This window comes from Maylandia zebra, linkage group LG2 (assembly GCF_041146795.1).
Source record: "Maylandia zebra isolate NMK-2024a linkage group LG2, Mzebra_GT3a, whole genome shotgun sequence".
Lineage (NCBI taxonomy): Eukaryota > Metazoa > Chordata > Actinopteri > Cichliformes > Cichlidae > Maylandia > Maylandia zebra.
In genome coordinates, this window is record NC_135168.1 from 31,855,988 (window position 1) to 31,879,542 (window position 23,555).

At 43.2% G+C, this 23,555-nt stretch overlaps 2 protein-coding genes across 2 annotated transcripts; one reads left to right on the forward strand and one right to left on the reverse strand.

Annotated features, from left to right (window-relative positions):
* Nucleotides 1–1,879: 1,879 nt before the first annotated feature.
* zgc:92242 (uncharacterized) lies at nucleotides 1,880–10,586 on the forward strand. The gene is made up of 6 exons (XM_004563194.3): nucleotides 1,880–2,035; nucleotides 3,968–4,447; nucleotides 7,408–7,525; nucleotides 7,868–7,973; nucleotides 8,067–8,295; nucleotides 9,145–10,586. Exons 2-6 carry the CDS (start codon nucleotides 4,267–4,269, stop codon nucleotides 9,285–9,287), a joined length of 777 nt encoding a protein of 258 aa, XP_004563251.2. The 5' UTR covers nucleotides 1,880–2,035; nucleotides 3,968–4,266; the 3' UTR covers nucleotides 9,288–10,586.
* A 9,126-nt stretch (nucleotides 10,587–19,712) lies between these two features.
* Nucleotides 19,713–22,542, reverse strand: cxxc5b (CXXC finger protein 5b). The gene is made up of 2 exons (XM_004563195.5): nucleotides 22,233–22,542; nucleotides 19,713–21,382 (listed from the first exon to the last, which is right to left on the reverse strand). Exon 2 carries the CDS (start codon nucleotides 21,192–21,194, stop codon nucleotides 20,301–20,303), a length of 894 nt encoding a protein of 297 aa, XP_004563252.1. The 5' UTR covers nucleotides 21,195–21,382; nucleotides 22,233–22,542; the 3' UTR covers nucleotides 19,713–20,300.
* Nucleotides 22,543–23,555: the final 1,013 nt, after the last annotated feature.

The window sequence follows — 23,555 nt, forward strand, 5'->3', positions numbered from 1 at the left end:
TTCATTCATTCACTTATTGTAAATAACTGCGGGGCCTTCAGCCGCTGCCATTTGTGGCTAAAGTCCGTCATTTCCAAGAGAGACCTGGCAGCAAAAGTCAAGTGTTATTTGCCTAGAAAATGTAAAAGGTAAGAAGGTGACAGATAAAGGAAGGAGTCTAAGTTTTCCTTATTGGAAATCAGCTCCTACTACAAAATAATTCCTGTTAATCTGACTGAGAGGTGTGGTCACTGATTAGAAGAAATGGCGTGAGCAAGATTTCAAGGAAAGGGAAAAAACACGAGAGAGAGGGAGAGCGAGAAACACACCGAGAGGTAGACAAACAGGTGTCTGGTATCACTTTTGGTGGAGACTCAGCAGTATTGACTGATGGTAGTTGCGGTTTCACTTTGCGCAATGGTAGCTGTTGTGGGGGTTTGGGGTCCCATCCACTGAGCTAAAGAAAGCAAACCATTTCCTGCCTTATTCGTAAATAACAATATTGCGATTTTAGTGCAGATTTTTTTAATCCATTTTTCACAGTAACATGTCAGTTTTATTAAAGACATTTTGTAACAGATGTGTTATAACAAATTTCAGCTGTTGTTCACACCAGGATTAAAACTGCAGGTGTGTTGTGCCATCTCATATACACACTCGGCCTGTTTTCCACTCTGCTCCTACCACTCCCGTCATCCTTGCTGAACAGATATTGCTGATTAGCCGACTTTACAACTTGATAACTCAGTTTGAATGAGTCAGACCTTCCAAATAAGTGGCTTTGCAAGTTTCGTTTAAATAAACCTTAACGTGGCAGTAACTGTGGTGAAACTAATGTAAAATACACCAAACAAGCATTTAAGTGGTTGTGCAGAAACTTGGGTAAAATTTGTATTAAAGGTTCAACAAATAAATGATAAACCATGTTAAATAAGTTGTGTTAAATAAACAATAAAGAAATAAACATTGATTTTGGAATAAATCTATGACAATATTATAACATTTTACGTAAAAAAAAACTGTCATAAAAATGTAAATGTATTACTGACCCATTTAATAAAGGCCTGTTCTTAACGTACTTTACAGCAGTGTACGTAATCATCTCTCAAATCAAGGACCTTGTAAACAAAATCACAGGAGCAGCAATTCCCCCTCTTTTTTTTAATCTCAGAAGCCTCATTGTGAGTCACATAACCCTGAAAATCACGCAACAGCCTCATCATTGATGCATCACTTATACACTGGAAGTTGTAAATAGCTTTGTTTGCTAATAGGAATGTGAATGACATTTGTGCTATCAAGCCTCTGGGCAGAGTAAGAGCAAACACAATGACTACCTGTATAATAATGGTGTCAACAACCTGTTGACGGAAAACCCCTGTGGAAAAAAAACCCCAGTTTCCTTTCTGTGCATGCGGTGTTGTGATTAATTGTTTCGTACAAAGCCAGCAGGACTTCCTTAAGGAAGAAGAGGGAGGAAAGTGGGGAGGTAAATGCAGCTATGCAGGCACTCTCAGCCAGATGAGATTTAAACAGTACATGTAGGAAAGACAAAAAAAAAGAAAAGAATCAGAGAGAATTGCCCTCTTTTCCCTTGATGGGTAAAATTCAGAGCCTGTCAGGGGAAATTAAACTCCTCATGTCCTTGAACACAACTAAATCTCATCAGCGGAGCAGATTAGAAATTTCAGGCTATGAAGTCATTAACGGCAGCAGGTACACTGCATGTGTAAATCTGCTTACTTTAATACTGTGACCCAGCTGCTGTTAGTTTACCTTTTTGTGTTATTGTAGTAATCTAAACAGGAGATAAGAGGTAGTGGAAAGAGGAGGAGGGGAGAAGAAAAGACGAATGCACTTATGTCAGTCCGTCCCACTTCTATTCAAGTACAAATGCCTGCATACCAGCACTGCTGACGACTGATCTGATCCCACACACACACACAAAGGCGCTCTGTGACGGCCTGTCGCGTCACACGCTCATCATAGCGCTCACTCACACAGGCACTGAAAGTCAGACCGGAGCTGGGAGATGCTACGAGCTGGCAGCTGCTGAGTAAGTCCACTTTCCCTCCTCTGCACTCCTCTTTCATTCTCTGCCTGCTTTTCTTGCTTGATTGCTATTCTCCGGCCCGTCTAAGTTCATTTATCTCTCACACTCTGCCCCGCCGCTGTGAAATGGCCAGTGTTTTCTCACACTGAGAGACCTTTCAAACTTTTCTCTCAGTATGCCGTGCACATGCCTTTCTGCTTTTCTTTCTTTCTTCTCGGTGTATGTGTAGCGGCAGAGAGGCTTATTTGCATGCTGGCGCAGAGCCAGAGCCCAATGCTTTACCTTTACAGAAGAATAACAGAGCCGCGAGTTTGCTAATTTTGTCCCTTTCTGTGATATTATTTCTCTAAAGAGTCTGCAAGGGCTGTTATTGTCTTTGAGAAATCTGGACGCACTCACGTCTCAGTCTGAATGCTTCTCTTTTCCCAAATTCACACAGTTGATTGTGGGAGCTGTGGTGCAGGTGTAACGCTGTTCATGAATAGAGAGCTGAAGCAATTTGCCACAGAGCTGAATGTTTGCTATGAAGTCTTCGAGTCAGGTTGGGTTTATTTGCATTGCTCCCAATCACAATCTGAAAGGGCTTTAGCAGCCCCCATTCAATGTACAGAGTGTAGGCGTTCACATAGGAAAGAACATGGATCACAAAGACATCACAGCAAGGGAAAAAAACTACTGACAGATATTGAACGAAGGGACACTAGTTCTACAACTGACACCAAAACTAAGCTGCTCGGTTTAGTGCGATTTGGTGACCTGTGGGTAGCACGGCCAGACCAAATTGACTGTTTTCTACTGTTTTGAGTTCCCAGGCTAACAAAAATGTACAGGTGCAGAATATCCTGGTTTCACTGCTTCATTTAAGCTGAATTATTCCGCTCTTGTTCAGGATTTAGCAGAAGTGGGCAGATCAATCCAAATATCGATAGTAATGATGCTAACTCTGGTATTGGAAATGAATCAATACTTGGCTGATAGGATCGATACTTTGTTTCTGTCCTCTAAGTACAGTATGAAGCTCACTGAACTAATTATTGTGGACGGTATAAATCACAGTGATTTAGGGTCATTAAAATGTGTTCAGAATTTGCAAACCGCCCATGATTCATCTCATAAATCATGACACACTGGACACACTGCTCTAGCCTACATGAGCTGCTTTTGCAGGTTTTTTAGTATCAGTATGCGTGCTGATATCTGCACCTCTTGCCCTGTATCGGATCAGTACTAAAATTTGCACTACTGAGCACCACTAGGATTTAGAATCACTAAATGGGCCCCCCTGTGAAGCACATGTGGCCACACCTAACCTCAAAGGAAACTTTTATCAGTGACCATAACACTGGATCGCTCTCAAGCGCTCATTGGTCAGCTGTTATCAGCCACACAAATCCTATTGGCTCTCACTCAGCAAAACATTAGCCCACATATTTTAAAAACTGCACAAGGTTGTTTTCTGGGATTTAGACTCTCAGGGCTTCCTGATTAATTTATAACTAACTGTGTTGACATGCATGTTGATAAGGTTCTGAAAAAACGAGACTGTGTGTGTGTGTGTGTGTGTGTGTGTGTGTGTGTGTGTGTGTGTGTGTGTGTGTGTGTGTGTGTGTGTGTGATATTCAACTCTTTATCCCTGGGTCTGTTACTCACAGATAGCATAGAGTCATTAGCACCCCACCCTGTCTATGTCTGTGTGTGTGAGTGTGTTGACATACTGAACCTGCCCCTATTTGCCCATCAGTGTTTGGAAGCACAGCAGCATTCTCACTGCAACACTCACACACACACACACACACACACACACACACATTACACTTGGCATTGTTACTTATTTGCTTAGGGCCTATTGTGTTCTGCCAGCCAGAGCTGCATTGAGTGAAAGGGAACAAAACAATAAAGTAGGTTTAATCTCTCTCTCTCACTCTCTCTTTAAAGCCCACAACAGAAGCATTTACTGCCCAGTTGATCCAGACACTCTACCCTGCACCTCCGCCTCCAGAAAGAGCCTGCACACTCCTGCTGCAGTCCAGAGAAACAGCACTTGACAAACAACACCGAACTGACCTCCAACTGCCAGGACTGTACCTGATCCCATATCCTTCAAAGAAAAGGGCAACCTGACTCTGAGCACAGCGGGAAAAGAAGCAATCACACCCCACTGCTGAAACACGACCCAGTGGACCGAGAGACAGAGGGGCTGACAGTCGTGTGTGGTGCCCGGGAAAAGAGGCAGGATGCTGGCTCAAATCCTTCAAGATATGTGGGTGGAACCTGAGGTTCTAGAGGCCCTCAGTGAGGAGCAGAAGAGGATCCTCTTCCTCAAGATGAGAGAGGAGCAGGTACGCCGCTGGAAAGAGCGCGAGGAGAAGGAGGAGAGGGAAAGAGGACACAACAGGAACACCAAGTCAAAGAAAGGTACAGCACTGGTTATTCTGTAGTGGGTAAACTTGTTCAGCTTACCATACAGGTCACACTTGTATAAATTCCAGTAAGGGAACAGCCTTAAACACTCATGAAACAACATTGTTTGGAAGAGGAAGGACCGAGGTTTCTGGTAAACCTGGCTCCCATTTTTACATAACATCATTAGACATGAGGTTAATACCGTCCGGTCTGATATCACCAGATTTCTTTACAGGAACAGCAGGTGTCACAACTCTTTCGACAGGTTAAGTAGGCGGAAATCATTTAGGTAAATGAGAGAGAAAAGCTGCTGGTTCACTAAAGACTAAAGCTACCTGTAAAAAGGTGTAATTGATTGAAAAATAAAAACCCAGAAAATGAAACGTTGTGGAAACATTATGGTTTATTTATCAGGCTAACTGAAATATGTTACGATACAGGACCTGTATTATTTCTAGTCTTGTTTACATTTGTCAGTACAGCGAGCATTCAAGGCTTTGTTTGCTATTTAAGTCAACTATTTTCTTAAAGTAAAGGTTGTAATCTGTGTTTTGGTTAGCCTATTTATTATACACTTGTATAACTTCTTGCTAATATAACTTCTTTTGTATGCCACAGAATACAAAAGCAAAAATTAAAATTAATAAAACAAAACTAAAATGAAACATGTTTAACAAATAAAAGCTAAGCTCAAAGCTAGCTTAAAGCAAAAACTGAATTGAAAACAAAATAAAAACTAGCTAGCTCTCAGCTAGCTGACAGGCCTGAATCTTGAAATTTATTTTACAATAAATTTATATGGATACATTTATTGTAAAGGTGAATATTATATAGATAGTAATAGTAAGACTAGAAATAGGTGAAAGAGCTAGCTTAGCTTTTCCTCTCTTTTTTTGTAACTGTCCTTAACAATGTTTATCTTGCTAATTTAAGATATAAAGTGCAAATAAAGAAATACAATGAAAAAAATACATAAGTTGCAGCTTCACAAAGTTTCTGTCCCAGCTTTATCATGGTTGGCTAACAACAGCAGCAACAGTTAGCGTTTCTCACATTTTCTTGTCTGTATACTAAGCTAACCTAGCAAGCTGCTGGCACTAGCTTCATTTAGCTGTTTATTGTTATTTTTCTTATAATAGTGCTGTAACTCATTACTTTGTCTTATACAATGAATATGTAGCTTGCAAAGAAGAAGGACTTTGACAACCCGCTCATCCCAAATTGAAAATTATTTTTTATTAAGTTTTCATTTTAGATTGCTTTAAATATTTAATAAAGCCCTGGGCAGTATAACCATAACACGTTAAGAGAAAACACCATGTTTTTCCTGTAAATATCGTTCACTGCAAATCACTTCATGCTCATCATGTTTAATTTAGTTTGTTGCTTGCTGCCAACTCCTTTGGGGGGCTCCGAAAATACAGATTTTAGAAAATGGGGCACCAGAGTTCATTTACACCTACTTGAAAACTTCTAAATTCTCAGTACACGTGAGCAGTGAAGCACGAGTTTTGTACAAAACCTTCTCTGGTTACCAATCTGACTAATGTGTTCAGATTACGCCCAAAGAAATCCAGTTTGACCATCCCTGTTGTTCTCTCTTACTCATTTCATCCAGCCTTCCTCTAATTAAGGTGTTATTCTAACTCACTGAGACCCTGCCGCCTCAGCCGGTTCACCTGGACAATGGATGTGTGTGTGTGAGCATGTGTGGGTTTGATGGACAGATCTCTCACAGCCAGCTGAATCATTCTGTTGGCTGAAAGCTGAATAAGATCGAGGAGGTCCTGTGGTTCTGGGGCGTCACCATGCTTTAAAGCACATATTAAGTTCCCATCTTTGTCCACCCAATCTCTGCCATGTCACCTGAGAGGTGACGGAGTGTGTGCCGTTTGCACATTGCACTCCATACAATCCTTCTGCCATCTTTCTGTCTTTGTTCACTGTTCTGTGGATGGGAAAAAACAAGCCTTTACATGTGGTGTGCAAACAGGTCTTTAAATACAAATGCATGATTAAACCTGCACCTATGTGTGAAGATTTCTATTATGTGCTGCATTTCTGGTTAATTTGCGGGTGTGGTGGTAATAAAGACAGGCACCGCAGGTCTGTAAAGTCATGGCAGGTGATCGACACTCAGCGAGGTGGCTATAAATGTGAATACTGAAGGTGTGTTTTTGTTTTTTTTCTGACATCACAGGTACCATTATGTGCTATGTCACTGCATGCGTAGCACACAAGCCAATTGTCTAAAAATAAGTAGCTGCCATTATTAGCTGGAAACCTGTAAATGTTCACTGGTCCCGCTGGGGGAATTTCAACACTGACAATTTGAATTTTAAAGCCACGCCCCAATCTGTGACATCACGGCAGGTGTTTGGTCTTTATCAGGTACTCTACTGTCATGGAAAAACAATCAGCAGCCGTCAGGATGGGGGTTTATTTTTGAATATAACGTCATAATGAGGCAATGGCTGAAAACACCCAGTTTCCAGGATGTGAACGCAACATTATAAAATTTATTGATTCATAACTGTGAGTGAATTCATGATTATTGTAACATTAGACACTTAAATAAAGGTTTTAGCATTACAACATGGTCTTAAAGTGAAACTTAAAGGGGACATTTAAGTAAACTCTTACTGAAGGTGAGAAGGTAGTTTTGCTGTAGGAGACAATTAAATAATTCCAGGGGGAAAACGGACACAGAAAACACAAACTGGGTTAAAAATGTACTAAGGACAAATCAGCAACAAGCAAAGTGTTAGAGGGTAAGTCTGTTCCGGGAGTGAGGCTTCCCAACACCAACACTTATAGGACAGCACCACCTTCTGGCTGATAGCCACAATAACAGTTTGTTAGACGACTTCATTCTAAATGCTGCTGAGCATTTCTCTCCGAGTGTAATAAGGATATATTTTATGTTGTATGCTTCATATACATTTTGTTTTCCTCTTTTATTTTCTCTCCAGCTTCCAATAAACACGTGAGGTGGCTCCTTGGGCGGGATGGTGACGTGAGCGTCAGTATAATCGGTGAGGTGGACGAACTGAGATCCTCCAGACTCCTCCAGAACCTCATGAACAACAGGTAGAAACACATAGTGTGTTTTTCCCCCAAAAAATATCTTTGACAAGTCGACTCAAAGAAATCCAAAGGATGATAAGCTCTTATCTTATCACAGTAAAGAACAATAACCTATTTTCAATAGATCTGAATTAATGTTGCTCTGCATCGTGTTTTTAACGTAGCACATAACATATAGATTCTCAATTATGTTTGCGTAGATCAACAGTGAACTAAATACTTTCAGTCAGCCGGACAGTTCCTTGCACCAACATGATTATAGAAGTTACTAGTGACATGGCTGACTGGTGGATTCATTTAAAGGCTGTTATCGGAGGGACTAAAACGGATGTCTTTGTCTTTCAGATTTCAGTCTGATAACATGAATGCCATCCAGAGAGTGGACTTGCTTCCAGGGAGTGAGGACCAGCAGCTTAACCTTAAAGAAGACATCCAGCTACCCATCACACATGTAAGTTCCCATGTTTGAAATGTGTTTGAAAGTGCGACGACCTGCGTGTGTGTTAGAGTTTATAACATCGAGTCGTTTCGGTCTTACGCGCAGGATGACACGGCTTCACCGAATGACCAGTCATCCGAGGAAGACATGGACTCGTGCAGCGCTGATGACGACCCGAAGGACACGGCCGAGGACAGCGACAGCGAATCAGGCAGCGGCTCTGACAACCTCAGCGACTGGACTCCGCTCTACAAGCCCCATTTTAGTAGTCATGGCAACCAGCCGCTCAGAGCCCCGCTGGCGGACACAGAGAAGACTGGCCCCCAGGACAGAGGTGAGAAGGGAGGAGAGGATAGAGGAGGGATCTATGTATGCTAGTGTTAAAAGTGTACGATAATCACCAACTCTAACTGCTTATAAGTTCAGGTTAATCGATATAAAGTGGGTCTGAATACAAAATTGTAGCTATTTATTAGAACAGCTCATAGAAACAATAAACTCAAAGAATCAATCGGCACAGATGGCTCATGGTCAAAAGTGTACAAAAGTACAGGAGCAGTACAGACGCGCACTATTTTACTGTGAGCTATGAAAAACTGAACTATCAGGGATCATTATGCAGGCCTGTTCAGTGTTACAGTACATATTGATTACTGCATGACTCACAATTATTAAGCTGATTATTGTTTTAATGGAACAGTTCATGTGAACATAACACAACTGTGCTGGATAGCTTGTGTGTGGGTTGCCAGGTTTTGTTGATGTGTAGTAATCACATGTCCAAAACCTTTTTATTATCATACATCGTCACGACCGTCAGGCCCAGACAGTGCTTGCCTGTGAGCAGCTTCATGTAGGAACTATTTTCTTTCAACTGTCTACATCCACCATCAGCTAGCAACATTATGGGCACCATTAATATTTTCAGCCTGTGATGCTGCGTGAACCTCTCCTCACGGCGGGGTGTAGTTCAGTGGAAAGGAATGATATCTGTCACGATATCTGGCACGTGCCATTTTAATCTACTGTAGTTAAGAGAATGACAAACATCTCTAAAACTAGCAACTCACAGCATAACGTGTCTGTTTGATATTTACGTATTAGCTTATCCTTGGGAAAGAGGTGCCACCTCAGCTCTATCCCAGAACATGTCATTGATTGCATCCTGTGCTTCTTTTCTTAGAAACCGCGTGCTACAAAGAGAAGCCAGAGGGCAGAGGTCGCGTGGAGCAGCTCAGGAAGAAATTCGCAGATAATCATCACAACACATCAACTGCCTCCAAGAAACCACCCATACCAGCCAAACCTGCTCATCTGCAGAAGTGAAGCGCACCACCGACCCATTAAGACTCCACGTGTATCTCTGCTACACATGACCCCGAAGAGCCTACTCTATTGAGTGTAATGAGCACTCTGTTGTACAGCAGCAGCTCAGGCTGAGGCTGCACGTACTGAAAGAAAAGGATTCTGACTTGAACCCGAGCAGTGAACAAAAGTCCACTTTATTAGACCTTATTTCAAGGTCCGAGCTACAGAAAGAGAAACATCTGGGGGTGAAGTGAGAGAAAGACTTGAAAGCTTTTGGACTGAAGTCAACCTGAATGATAAAACTAAGCAGCTTTGATGTTGAGTTGAAATTCGAGCACAGATACGCTCACACGGCGTCTGTGATTGACAGGTCGACACAGAGCGTGGTGTCCAGACACAGACTATTGACTGCAGGTGAAAAACACTGTGGTTTTATTACTGACATGTCATAAGCAGGAAAAACTGATAAATCATCCGCATTTTTTTCTTCACTGATCCAAAGGTGGGAGCTATGTTAAATGTAGTCCATGTACCGTATTACTATAATGTTTTTAACTGTGTTGATTGCTTGTTGGCAAAATTCTCCTTCAGCGTTTTAACTGGCGTAAGAGTTTTGGGTTTAAAAGAAAACAACCAAATTCATGTAAAATTATTAACAGGGTCAGTATACTCAGTGTACTTTCTACTGTCCCTGACATTCACTGACAGACACGGACCTGCTCAGGAGGCCTTTCAGGTTTGGTGTCTTGCTCAAGAACAATTTATCCAGATGTATATGATAATATTTGGAATATGTGGCAGCCTACAGTGCCTTTTTTTCTGTCAGAGCAAATGTTACCAATGGAGTAATGGCCACTCCAGCACACTCGACTTGAAAAGAAACTGTACCTATCAGATTCAAAGGGACTAAACTGTGGCTCTTTTTGACAAAGCTGCAAGCTCTAGCATGCAGCATCAGGTCTCTGAGTTGATCTACCAATCCTGTGTCAGGAGTATAATGAAAGTGAACGATATTTGATAGAAACACTTGGCTTCATTACATGGTGAATTCTGTCTTTTCTATTTTTTTCTCTGAAGTTGACCATAAGACTTTTAGTAAACTTAGGTCCTTTAAGTCAGCGGTCCCCAACACCCAGGCCACATGGCTCCAGTCTGCGGCTCGCTTGGTTCTGGGCCGTGAGATATGAGACTTGGGTGTGAAACTCATGGTTTTCAGGCTTTCTGTCGGTTTTTATTGTTATTTTTTTATCGGTTTTATCGTTAACTCTCCTGGGTCTTTTCCCATGTGTTATGAATAAATCTTCTTTTTTTGTCCAATACTGGTTTTATGTTGTTGTATTTATCCACAACACCTTAAAGGCTGGTCCATGAAAATATTGCCGGACATAAACAAGTCCGCGGTGCAAAAAAGGTTGAGGACTGCTGCTTTAAGTATCTCTATTCCCCACAGAATGCTAACGAGTAACGTTCCTTCAACTTTTACTGTGCAATAATTTATCAGGCTGCCTCTAAAATTACACAACAATGTACAGTTTAGTAGACCAAAATAAAATAATATTTCATAATTATAATAAAATAACCCATTTATACGCTAATTGTGCAGCACACAGGAAGGACATTACATAGACATAAATATTCCACAAAACAATATATTAGTGATGATACAATGACCAAAGTAGTTGAAAGTTAACTTCAATAACACTTAAATCTAAGCATTTCAATTTCTCTTTGCCAGGTATACTATACTTTTTCATTGTGTATCTGTAGTTGGCTAATCTGAAACGACGTCAGGTTCTGTTAGAAATGCACATATGCTCTCAGGAATTGACCCGTAGCATGTTACAGATAAACATAATACTGGAATTCAGTCAAAAACATGCTGAACAAGAGTGCACATGTTGAATATATAGTGTACAATAAGTGATTTCAGTTACAGCATTATGATGAGGAAAGCTAATATCTAAACATTAGCGTCATTGACATAAGCAAGTTAGCATGCTAATGTTAGCATCCAGCTCAGAGCACTGCTCCTCACAGACTTTAGTAGGGCAAAAGAAATTTGATGAATTTAGCCAAAAACTAAAAGTTGTGATATTTTATTTACCTTTTATTTGGTGATTGGCAAAAAATAACAATAAAAATAGCAAGAAACAACCCACTAAACAAACATTAGCTTGTTTTTTTTGAGGGAGCGTTTAGCCACATTTGACATCTGTTGACCTGACCAACGTTTTGTGGTTAAAATAAAACAAATCCATATCTTCATGACTTCAACATGGCCACATGCTCAGGATCGCCGACAGCTGTGGAAGCCACATAAGTGCACTTTTTTTTTCTTTTTTTTTTTACTTGTATTGGCTATTTGGACCCAAAGATGTTAACATTTCTATACTTAGCATCAGATGAGGTCAGTCAAGAGGGCATAATCAGGTGATGGACTTGGCAGGGGGGGAAATCCACATTTTAGCGCTAAAACACTGCTATGTTTAAGCTCACAGAACTGCACGGTCATCAAATTAGAGGGACTGTGTGTAAAAATAACTTATGTTTCTATGTTGGTCAGGCAAATTGGATGTGAACACCCTCCACTGCTTTGACTCAGCACTTTAACCTCATGGCCATTGCTTCATTTCTTTTCCACTGCGCTGGAGTACATATCTAAAACCGTGAAAAGCATCTCCCTGGACAAATATTTATAGGCTCTACTGCAGCTTTACGGGACATTAGGAGGAAGAAGCCAGAGAAAAGAACAAAATCACACCCGTGGCAGAGACAGCAGTACTTTATTTTTAAGGTTTGCACTGTTTGAGCTGTAGTTACTACCTAACCATTTAGTCACATGTTCCTTTTACTTGGTCACTAATTAATTCCTAAAAGTCTTCACCAGCTGACACTTTGTTTTTTTACCTTCTGTTTGTATTTGTACTGTATATGTCCTACATGGGTTTATGCCTGTTGTGTAAAAGAACAAACTAAAAGAGTTTTCTTGCTTCTAACAAAGTTGTGTGTGTTCACAGTGTTGGTGTGTGTGTTTGTGTGTGTAGGGGTAGGGGTAGGTGGGACAGCTGCAGATGACACAGAGAAGCTGTAGATAGTGGTCACTTACACAATGATTATCTATTCATTGGGCTCTATCAGAAAACAGCCCATCAGAGATCAAACGGAGAGAACAGAAAGCTGATTAGCATGTGGTTCAGACTGAGACGGAGGGCGAGACGCTAGGGGAGACAGAGAAAATGAGAGTCTGGTCACGGGAAGCACAACGTCACAGTCAACTCAGTAAACCTTCTCGCATTCCTTCACCACTTCCACACCCTCACCCTCTGTGTGTGTGTGTGTGTCTGAGTGAAGAGCGTGTGAGCGTCTGTCCGGCCATATATCTTGAACCATGTGACTCTACACGAGCAGTCATGCACACAGCGTGAAAAGCGCCGCTATATATAGTAGGACAGTGTTGGGTGTCCCAGTAAAGCATTGTGGGAGCCTGTTCACCTTTGTTCCTTGAGAAAGCTCTTCTTGGAATGTTTGTATACACTCGTGTGCTGCGTATAGAGAGTGCTGCTGCTCCTAATTATTTTCTATCCACCTCGAAAGGTGAAATTAGGACACATGTAGCATGTCATGTGTCGACCGTGTGACAGTAAACAACATATATTATCTGGCTGTCTTTTGGAAAAGCTATCTCCTAATCGTTTCTGTGAATCAGGTCATTGTGGGGAAAGACAATAAAAAAGAATCTGTGACAGACAACACCTTAGGCTGTCATTCCACAAGAATGCAATGGTAGTCTCATTTATAGCCTGAAGATAATTGTTACTTAACGTGTAACAATTCTGGTTATTTGACTAGTTCTAAGTTTCATGAATTAAGGCTTTTTATTCAGTTTGCTAACTTTGAAGAATTCGCACTGCAAAATAACAGTAAAACTAAGTAAGCTAAGTTACACAGCGTAAAAAACTTGTTTTCATTTAACCATGATCAGCTCGACTCTCAGCTTAAAAACATTATCTATCATAAGCCCTAACTTATAGCCACGTCTTTTAGACATGATGTGTTTGTAACGAGGCTTCTCTGGTAAAAAGCTAGTCTGTCATGTAACCCCATGTTGTTGTTGGTCCTGCATCATCATTATCATGTTGGTCCAGGATCAACAATGCTACTGACCAACTGGATTGCTGTGATGTCATTGCTTGGGAATGTGGAGCGAAAAAAACTTTTGTTTGTATAAATCTTTCTTTTATTCTTTATTAATTTATGCAACATAATAAATGTTTTAGCAATTTAGATTTGCTGTTAGCCTAATTTAGATTACTCGTGCTAGTTTGGTTGTGATAGTTTTTTATAGCATTTGCTAACTTCTTGGCTAATGCTAAGTGAATACTCTGACAACATGATAGGTCAGTTGCAATGTTGATCCTGCACCAACACTGTTATGATGATGTAGCAGGAACTCTAACATGTGGATATCAGATTGTGCTTCTCATGTAATTATTTGAAACTATACAAATGTTGAAAACTACATCCATTAAATTTGTTATCTGTGTATCCGACTTAGGATATGTGGGTGGGGCTGGAATTTAAAGCTGCCACTGGGCAAAAGGTAGGATACACCTGAAATGTGTAAGATTAAACATTTTTAAATCCAATAAATTTTTTTAGTGTTTTTTGCCGCCGTTGTTGGAAACTGGAATTGCTTAGTTTTAATATTACTCTTATTACTGTTTCTGGGTCACAAAATAAACTTTTAAGGTGTTTTCAGGCAAGAATGTAGCTGTGTTAACTTCAAATATCTGCTTGGTTTATCAAGACATCACATATTTTCAAAAGTGCTCTGACGTTTTCGGAGACATCCGTCTCGCTAGAGCCGGCAAGAACAGCAAACTCCCGGCACATCGTTTTCAAACCCCCCGCAGTCTTTCACTACTCAGATTAAACATAATATATAAATCACTTAGATAACTTAAAAATATTATTGTTTGACTTTTTATTGTTTTAATTGTTCGTGAGTAAATCAATTTGGATGCAGCCATGAAGGCCGGGTCCTCGAGAGGATGCAGCCTATGAATTTGGACACAGCTTGTACTCTAACTAGAGGACTTACAAAAATGGAAGTCAACGGGAAACACCTTTTTGACTCTGTAAACACTTTGTAAACCTTGGTCATACCGTGTTCCAAAATAGAGGATTAACCGACACATTGCTGGCCAATGATCAAGTGGGTTCACAGTTAGACCCATACCCATTTGTCACATTTGGATTTTTTACACCAAAATGGCAACGGCAGAAACATTCGGTCTCAAGGCTTTAAAACAGTTCTTCAGAACCCAGAGGGTGACAGCACGGTCACTACATCTCTTCGTTATACTTTCTATGGGTCCAACACTTTGATCCAGACTAAAACAACCGTTGGATAGGTTATACTCATGTGATCCTCTGAGTCCCCTGAGTTTTTTTGTTTAGTTTTAAAGGCTACGTCCGCATGTACACGATTATTTACGTAAATAACGATTTACTTGGGTCTTTCGTACACATGTAAGCAGCGTTTGGATCACTGAAAACTGAGTTTCTGAAAGACTCCTGGCAGGGTGAATATTTTAAAACATGTAAATGCATTAAACTTCATTACTGCGTTTACATATGGACAAGGAAAACGTAAATTTTAAAACCGAAGGTATGTGGTTTGATTTCCTTTTTTGACACTAGACTGCTCTGTTATTGTTTCTGTGCTTTTCATTGATCAGCATGTCTTCGCGAGGTTACATTGCCACCTGCTTTGGCTGTTCTTGACAGCACTTGAGTTTGTTTTTAGCATTTTGATCTGGACAGAGATATTTTTCAAAACGACCTTGGAAAAATCCCCATTTTAAAAAATACCTGATTACATTTGGAGGTAGCCACAGCACCTTCATGCTGTGAAGTTTCACTGGGTGCTAGCAAGACAGTATCCGCTTCCTAAGTCTAATGTTATCATCCGTTTCTGCGTCAGAACTCTTCCTCGGTTAAAATCAATCAAACACTGAGAAACGGTCCAAATAAATCACCAATAAAATGATCATCATGACTGTTTCTCTCAGATGTTAAAGTTTAACATCCAGGCCTCCATGAAAGATGTTTAACAAAGCTAGAGGAAAGCAGGACGTTAGCTCGCTAGTTTTCATTTGAAGGTGATATAACTGAAGGATCGGGACCGAAGGACTAAGATGTACTTTTCTGCTATTGCTTTGCACAAAAAGACGGAAAACTAAAGCCCAGCTATGTTTGTAGAGTTAGTGAAGCTGGGCTAACTGGGCTAACTGCTATATATTGGTGTGGTGATGGTCAGCATAATATAAACACATTAGACACTCCATCTTCACTAGGATGAGGGTTAACTTTTTTACCCAGAATAGAAGTTAATGTGAGAGTCCCCAATGGCCAGAGACAAATGCAATCATATGGCAAGAAGATAACACCGAAAACTAACCAAACTTCAGGCAAGAGAACATTTGAGATGATTCATCCACAACACAAGGTTAGTCATTAATATCCTGCTCCGGGGTTTGGGTGACTCGCTATGAAAAATTCCTGACCCCAGGCTTTATGCCCCTACTGGCATATTACTCGGCTTGAGAGTGATTCTTTTCTGAAGTGTTTAGATGTTCGGTGCTTGCAAACTGTAAATCTATGGATTAGAGTTGTTTCATAATGTTTTTAAAAACTGAGCTTAAAGACATACTGCACTGGAATACTACTAAAAAAAAGCCTGAGAGGCTGATGGTGACCAATGATTATTTTTAGGGACTTCGCTATATAAAATAAACATGTTAAACCCGTTTAAACACATTAAAACAACAAACAATCCTCCATGTTTGGCCCAGAGTTGTAGCATTGATAGGGTAAAAATATAAACTTTATCATTGTTATTTTTTTTTAAAGAATGGATTGAAATAGTTGTTATGTTCCATATGCGTCAATAGTAAAATAGAGTATAAAGTATTCAAAACTAATAAAAGTAAGCTATTTAAACAATTTCACTTGGGTGCAAATGGAAGAACACAACAAACTTATAGACTAGCAACTTGTCAGTCACACTGTAAACCAAACTTTATCATCCTTTTTGACTCTAATGGGGACCATAACTTATAAAACGAGCAATGTGTTGTTTCAGGAACAACTTAAAACTAGCCACTGAAACCATAAAACTATCAGGAAGAGTTACAACCAGACATGTGTTTATAATTAAAGGCAGCACCCCCTGCTGGAAATGAGAAAGACTGCGGTGTTCATGCTGACTTTACTTTTCAGATCGGAAAATGACTTCCATCTTCTATATACAGTCAATTAGTTGGCCAAGTGTTGTTTGTAATAACTTATTTATCAATAATTAACTAAAATTCGCAGGGCTTGTGACAAAAACGTATAACTGACATTGCAGCTGTGGTCGAGATTGGTAGCTGTCAGAGTTGTGCAAATTTAAAGGTGCAAAGGGAGTTCCAGCCCAGTAATCTTTGGTAATAATCAATTCCACATCGTGGGGTGGTCCACGTCATGATGAAATATCTCTGCAGACAGGGAGACTTTATCCCTGGGCTTTGCCTAGCTTCCTAGAAATCAGCAACAAGCTAAACATTAACAGAATTTTGTGCACACGTTACGTCTGAGCATAGAAATGTACGGAGCCCCGCAGGTGACATGGGAGAAAAAAAAATTAAGACGGACTTTTGCGAGATCTCGCAAAACAAACTCGAGATCTTGCAAAACTTTTGCGAGATCTCGCAAAACAAACTCGGATCTTGCAAAACTTTTGCGAGATCTTGCAAAAGTTTTAGCCGCATTCTTCGGCCTTTGACCTCCCATTAGCTCGAAGCTAACGGGAGGTCGAGACCTACTACAGCCGGGAGGAACACCACTTTCCCGGCACATCGTGCCTCGACCTCCCGGTCGGCTTCAAGCCAGCGTCCGAAGAATGCGGCTAAAACTTTTGCAAGATCTCGCAAAAGTTTTGCGAGATCCCGAGTTAGTTTTGCGAGATCTCGCAAAAGTTTTGCGAGATCTCGCAAAAGTCCGTCTTAATTTTTTTTTCTCCCATGTCCGCTGCGGGGCTCCGTACCGTAGAAATGTGAGAAGGATTTGAAAGTTATTTTTATTTGTTCTGGATTTTATGACTGTATTTAGATTTGACTGGATAAGAATCCATTTCAGATATTTTTGAAGTCACATGTATCATTTAGTGATTTCTCTGCTTGTTTTTCACCGGTAGAAACAAGACCATCCTGTGGCTGTTTTTAGAACCTGGCGTACTCTGAATCCACCTTTAACAGCTTTAAGGGTCAAAGGTCAAGAAAGCCCTTTGACCTCGGTGTCACCAAAATATAACCTGGGGGGAAGATGAGACAGGGCTTTTTGAGGATGTAAGAAGCCATTGTGTTGCTGTTTGGGAGATGCATGTTTTCCATGTGTACAAAAGGGGAATGCAAATGGATAACAGAGGCATAATGACGAGTGATCTCAGAAAGATGATGTTTTCTGCAAAGCTGTTACACATTTCCTAACACTGGGGAAACGGCCAATGGTCGAAGGGAAAAAAAAGATCTTCACAATGAGACACAGTGTCTCAGAGCAAACGCAGTGGCCAAAATTTCAGAGGACTTGCTCATGAGCGAGGGTCCGCCCAGCTCCAGCGCAGGTTGCCTCGGGCTGGCAGGTTGCTCCACTGCAGTGTGTGTGTGTGTGTGTGTGTGTGTGAGGAGTTTTTCCTCCAGAGTGGGCAGGGCTGCTGGTGCTAACATATGTAGGCTCCACAGGGGTCTGTGACGGCACACACCGTCTATCTGGACAATGCATCCATCATTAACCTCCCCGCATCTCTGTCTCGCTGCATTTCAATCGGCCTCCATCACCGCGCTTGCTGGATCTCACACTCATCTCTCCCACTCTCTTTGTTTGGCCCCACGTTATCTTCATCCCCTGCTGTCCATCTCCCTCATCCTCCTCCCTGCATATCCCTCGCTTTCTCTTTTCTCTCCCCCTGTGGCCTGCTTTTCATCTCTCCCTCTTACCCCTCCTCTTCCTCCCCCTTCCCTCTCTCTCTCTCTCTCTGCCCTTCACCATGCCCCCCCACCCCACACACACCTCCTCCTCTCCCCTTCACCCTCTCCCTGTATCCGCTTTCCACTCCCTCCTCCTTCTCCTCCTCTTCCTCCACCTCCCCCAACTCTCTCTCTCTCTCTCACAGCCCTCCTCCGCCTCTCCTCTGTCCTCCGTTCAATGCCCCCCCCCCCCCCCCTCCTTTTTTTGCTCCTGCCATCTTGCAGGCCAGTGGAGCCAGACTGCAGGCGTTCAGGGAGTCACTGGACCTGCTGGGCAGCGGGTGACACAGATTTCCGGTGTGTGTGTGTGTGTGTGTGTGTGTGTGTGTGTGCATGTGTGACGAGACCAGGAGGAGGAGCGGGGTGGGGGGATTAAGCTCCAAATCACTAGAAAGGCACTGAAGAGAGGGGGGGTGAGAAAAGAAAAAGCTGCAGATCCAAGAATTTGAAATTCTCCCTTTGTCTGGGAGATGAAGAAACACTAGACTGTGGACTCAAAACTAAAAGACTGCGTGTTTCTCATTCAGTGGGAGCGTTGTAATTGCATGATGTTGGAGCTCGCTGCTTTTCTCCATGAGTTGGCAGTGTCCTGCGTTGGCTGGCGTGCAGTGCTTTCCCTCTCTCTCTGTCTCTCTCTCTCTCTCCCTGCCTGACAAACACACACGCACACACACACACACACGCACGGACGTGCACATCCCCCTCCTGCCCCCACCCCCACAGATGCACACTCACATACAAGCACACACACAGTCCCTCTGCGATCCCCCCTGACTGAAGGCTCACAGGAAGTGCAGCCGTGGCCCAATTATAGCGTGACACCTCGGGCCGGCCGTTGCCATGGTTACGTCTTCCCTGCGGTCCCCTGGAGTGTGGCGCCGAGGAAGAAGGTCTTATCACATCAGCCATCGTTACGGCAACAAGCAAAAACCCACCCTGTAGCCTCAGCCCAGCTGGCTGTGTATTCGGCTTGAAATCTGCCCCCCCCCCCCTCATCTGTGTATGCGTGTGTGAGAGATTTATATATACATACGTGGAAAATTTTTAAAAAAAAAAGGAAATTGTGTGCGAGGAAGAGCCCGAATGTTTGTGATGATTGTGTGTGTCAGGTTAGGTGTGCTCAAGTGCACGCACTGGACTTGCCAAGGCAGCGTGTAGGTGTGTTTGTGTGTCTGTGGGGTTGTGATAAGGCTCTCAGCCACACCATTAGGTGACTCATAATCCACACACAACCTCGCACACACATACAGGAGCACATGTGTGCGCAAGCAGAAACAAGGTTGCAAACGGACACATACGCCCAATTACAAATGAGTGCACGCACACACACACACACACACACATAAAGACGTAGCATAGAGCTTGTAGACGAGTGCACATGGCAAATTTCTTTTATTTCAAAAGGGCAAACAGCGCTATACAGTACAAGTTGCACATGAAATAATTTAGCCGAGGCCAAACTCATTCACTTCTTACTGATGCAGTGACGTCAGAACAACAGAAACTCCCCTCGTTAGAAACAAAACATTTGGCTCCTCTTTACCTTTGAAGCACAGTACATCCAAACTGGAAAGCAACGTAAAAAAAAAAAGAAAAAAAAGAAAAAGGAAGAAGAAGACATAATGTTTTCCAGATATTTACAGTCTATTTACAGAATTTTTGTCATCATCTGAATATTGACAAACATTGGTATCCTTCTTTCTCGCCTCTCCAATTCTCTGATTGTCAAAATGGATGGGAACGTGTGTGGACATTCTTAAACGGGAGCTGCAGCTCCGCACGAAACACAACATCTTTGAACGTCTCTGGCAGTCACAGTCCGAGCATGTTAACAGGGTGTCCTGTGGGTGAGTGTGTGTTGGTGTGTGTGTGTGGTTTTGTAATTTTTGTTTTGTTAAAACTGCAGCTCCTCAACAATCATCCAACCGGGAACCTCTGACAAATCCTGCCACCGCAAGCGTTACTATCCGTCCAAGGCTCCATTGCTTCTCTCCTGTGCCAGACCCAAAGTAAAATCAGACCCCCTCAGATCAAACCCAGACACTCTGCTCTCAAACCCCGGCCCCCCGGGCTTCCTCTTCAGCTCCTCACACTTCCTGTATTTACAGATCTGGTGTCCCCTCTTGCGATTGCGGCAGCTGCTGCACTGTTCGCAGTTCGTCTGACGCCGGCACGGTACGCACTCCCCGCACCTCTTCCTCTTCCTCCTGCCTCCGCTGCTCCCGCCCAGGGAGCTGGGAGAGTATCCTTCGGCCACCAGCCCCTCTATGCCCTCAGCTCCCATGGCCGTGCTTCTCCAGTGACCTCCCCCCATCTGGAAGCCTGCCAGGGGGAAAAGAGCGGGGCTGAAGGGGAACCAGGCACCCAGGAAGGGCTGGAAGTCAGTGCTGCATGCAGAGGAGTCCTCTTCCTCCTCCTCAGGCCCGGACCCACCTCCCTCGCCGTCTCCCTTTCCGCTCTTTGCCTCTGCAGCCTCCCTCTTAGCTGGCTGGCTGCTCTGTGCGCCCAAACTGGCTTGCTCTGTGGTGGCAGGGGTGAGAGCCAGAAGCCCAGCGCGCATCAGCAGCTCCGCAGCGTGGGCCAGGTGGAGCCCGCTGGGCGACTCCCACATGTCGGGCCAGGAGGGGGCCCGGCGAGGCTTAGCGTGGCCGGGCTGGGTGGCCCGTTGCTGAGATGAGGAGGGCTCCATCAGGCTTTTGACATCCACGGCCGGGGAAGGGGTGGAGATGTAATGGGAGAGGCTGTAAGGGTGGTTAGAGCGCTTAAGGCTTGGTCTCAGTGGCTCATTGGGGATTTTAGCACTGCTGTGGGCCTGATCCGGGGAGGAAGGGCCAGCGATGTCTACCGCGGTGGACATAGCTGGCTACGGGGAGTTGTCTGTCCTTGTGTGAGTATGCGTGCGCGTGTGGGAGGAGAGGTGAGGGAGAAGGGGATTGAAGCCGATGCGAGGCTGACAACTGTCCTGCTGTTACTTCAGCCAAAATGGCAAGCCTTGGCCTGTGTCCCTATTCCCATTCTCTGCAGCAGCCTCGGAGTCCTGGAGAGCTAGAAATGAATAGGGGATGAAGAGAGGAAGGTTAAGAATAGAAATGTTGGAGTGACAAACACAGAAAGAGAGTTACGAGGAAAGAAGGGCTGGGAGATATGTTCTCAGTCAGAGCCACCAAACACAGCCAGAGAAGCAGAGTGCAGAGATTCGGTGCTTAAAGACAAAAATATAACATGCATGTGCACAGGCTCAGAAATCAAACTCCCCGGACAGAGATGAAGGCAGCCATGTATCTGACACACACTGCATGCTTGCCAATGATTTCCGCATACAGGAGGCAGTATCCCTTTAAGAATTTCACGGTATATCAATGCAATCAATAACAGAGCGACAACAATATGCAAAGATATGCGCATATGCGCAGGTCAAATGTGGAGCGCGCTTTTCAAATACATTTTGACGACTGCTGTTATGTGTGCCAGCCAAAGCTTAAGCTCAGCAGAGAAAGACTAAATAAGGGACGCCGGGGGAAAAAAACAGGCTGTCTTTTGTCTGCTATCGACGACGAGGAGCGAGGTGCGCAACGATGCGGTTGCTGTGGATAAAAAAAGACCAGGCTATGTTCCGTGTCCACATTTGTAGAAAAACTACTCCGCTGATTAAACACGGGAGATGGGTGTTATTACAAGACCGGCCAATCGCCCCCTTTGGCGGATCGATCGGGAAACCAGATCGATCATTTGGCCGTTATTAAGGTTACCTAAGAAGACGGTGCTCGACCGACGCCACGGCGAGCTGACCACAGTCCGAGTGGTCGCTGCGACACGGCGCTGCGCGCAAGAAAAAAGGCGACAATACAACACGGCGAAAATCAACAGGAAGTGTCGAGAAAAGCTCCCCGCTTACCTTACAAACACGACCCGAGCTCTCCTGTCAAAGATATGATGAAGTCATGAACTAATGGCGTGGTGATTGTAGCGTATATGGACGGCGGAGCAGCCGATTCCTCCTCCACCTCTCCGTCCCGGAGGGTCTGCAAACACTCTGCACGGAATTTGGGGGCGTCGCTCAAAATGCGAAGTGGACTCTGCAGTCGAGGCTCTGGTCAGAGCGACCCCGTGAAACGTCCACAGAAGCAGATCAGCACACACCGTTAGCTGGCAGCGGGAATACTAAGGCGAATCAAGGCCACCGGTCACACGCAGTCAACAGCACAACTGAGACACATGTAAAAAATTATGTAAACACCGGGCACACTTATAATTTACGCTCGTTATGTTTTCTCTACTAGAAAGTCTTGTTAGGCTCTTACACACACACACACACACACACACACACACACACACACACACACACATATATATATATATATATAATTATGCCTTATTCAGGCCTGTGGAAACTAGTCAAAAGCCCAGTTTATTAATTATTCCTGTTTGTCCTTTTATAAATCTTTAAATGTATTCAATCAAACTTTGCTATATTAAATGTTCAGTAAAGTAGCTGAAAACTCTTAAGCGTTTACTGTTTGTGCAGTCCAGGCTTCGCCTACTTATTTTAACATAAAAAAAAATGCTCTTATTTAAAAAAAACAAGACAAAAAAATCCAACCAAAACAACTCTTCCCCTTAAAATGGATTTAAATACAGATTTACTGTTTATTTTTTTACCGTCTGAACTGGTGTCTTATCCACACCGGAAGCCAGCGCCGTGACCTTTCATACATAAAAGCACACTGGGTTGTGGTGTCACACACGGTGGATGTAAATAAATATCAAAACAAACAGCTACAAAATAAAATGATATTTTTACAGGTCACTCGGAAAACAGGAAGAGCCCTGTGAGCTAAATTAGCCTGTTTAACATAAATAGCCTTTATGCTAATGTCCGTCTGCTTTGAAGCACGTGAGCTCGCTGTCTGTTAAAGGTGACTCCTCACGCGGGGACGGCGGAGTCCACTCCACCTCTTCTGAGAGTCCTCCGTTGCATCTGGCACGCAGCCAGATACCTCGTGCGTGCGTGTCTATGTGTGTGTGCGAGCGCGCGCACGTGTCACTATGGGAGCAGGGGCCCACCGTGTTCGCGTACACTGCTGTCTGTCTGGCCTGGGCGATCCGTGTAAACACAGCGTCTTCTAGCGGTCACCGCAAATACTGCTCCGTCTTAAAATGGCCACTGGTGTCGGTGGACACTGCAGCACGGGAGCCCCCCTCACTTCCGTCTCTCCCA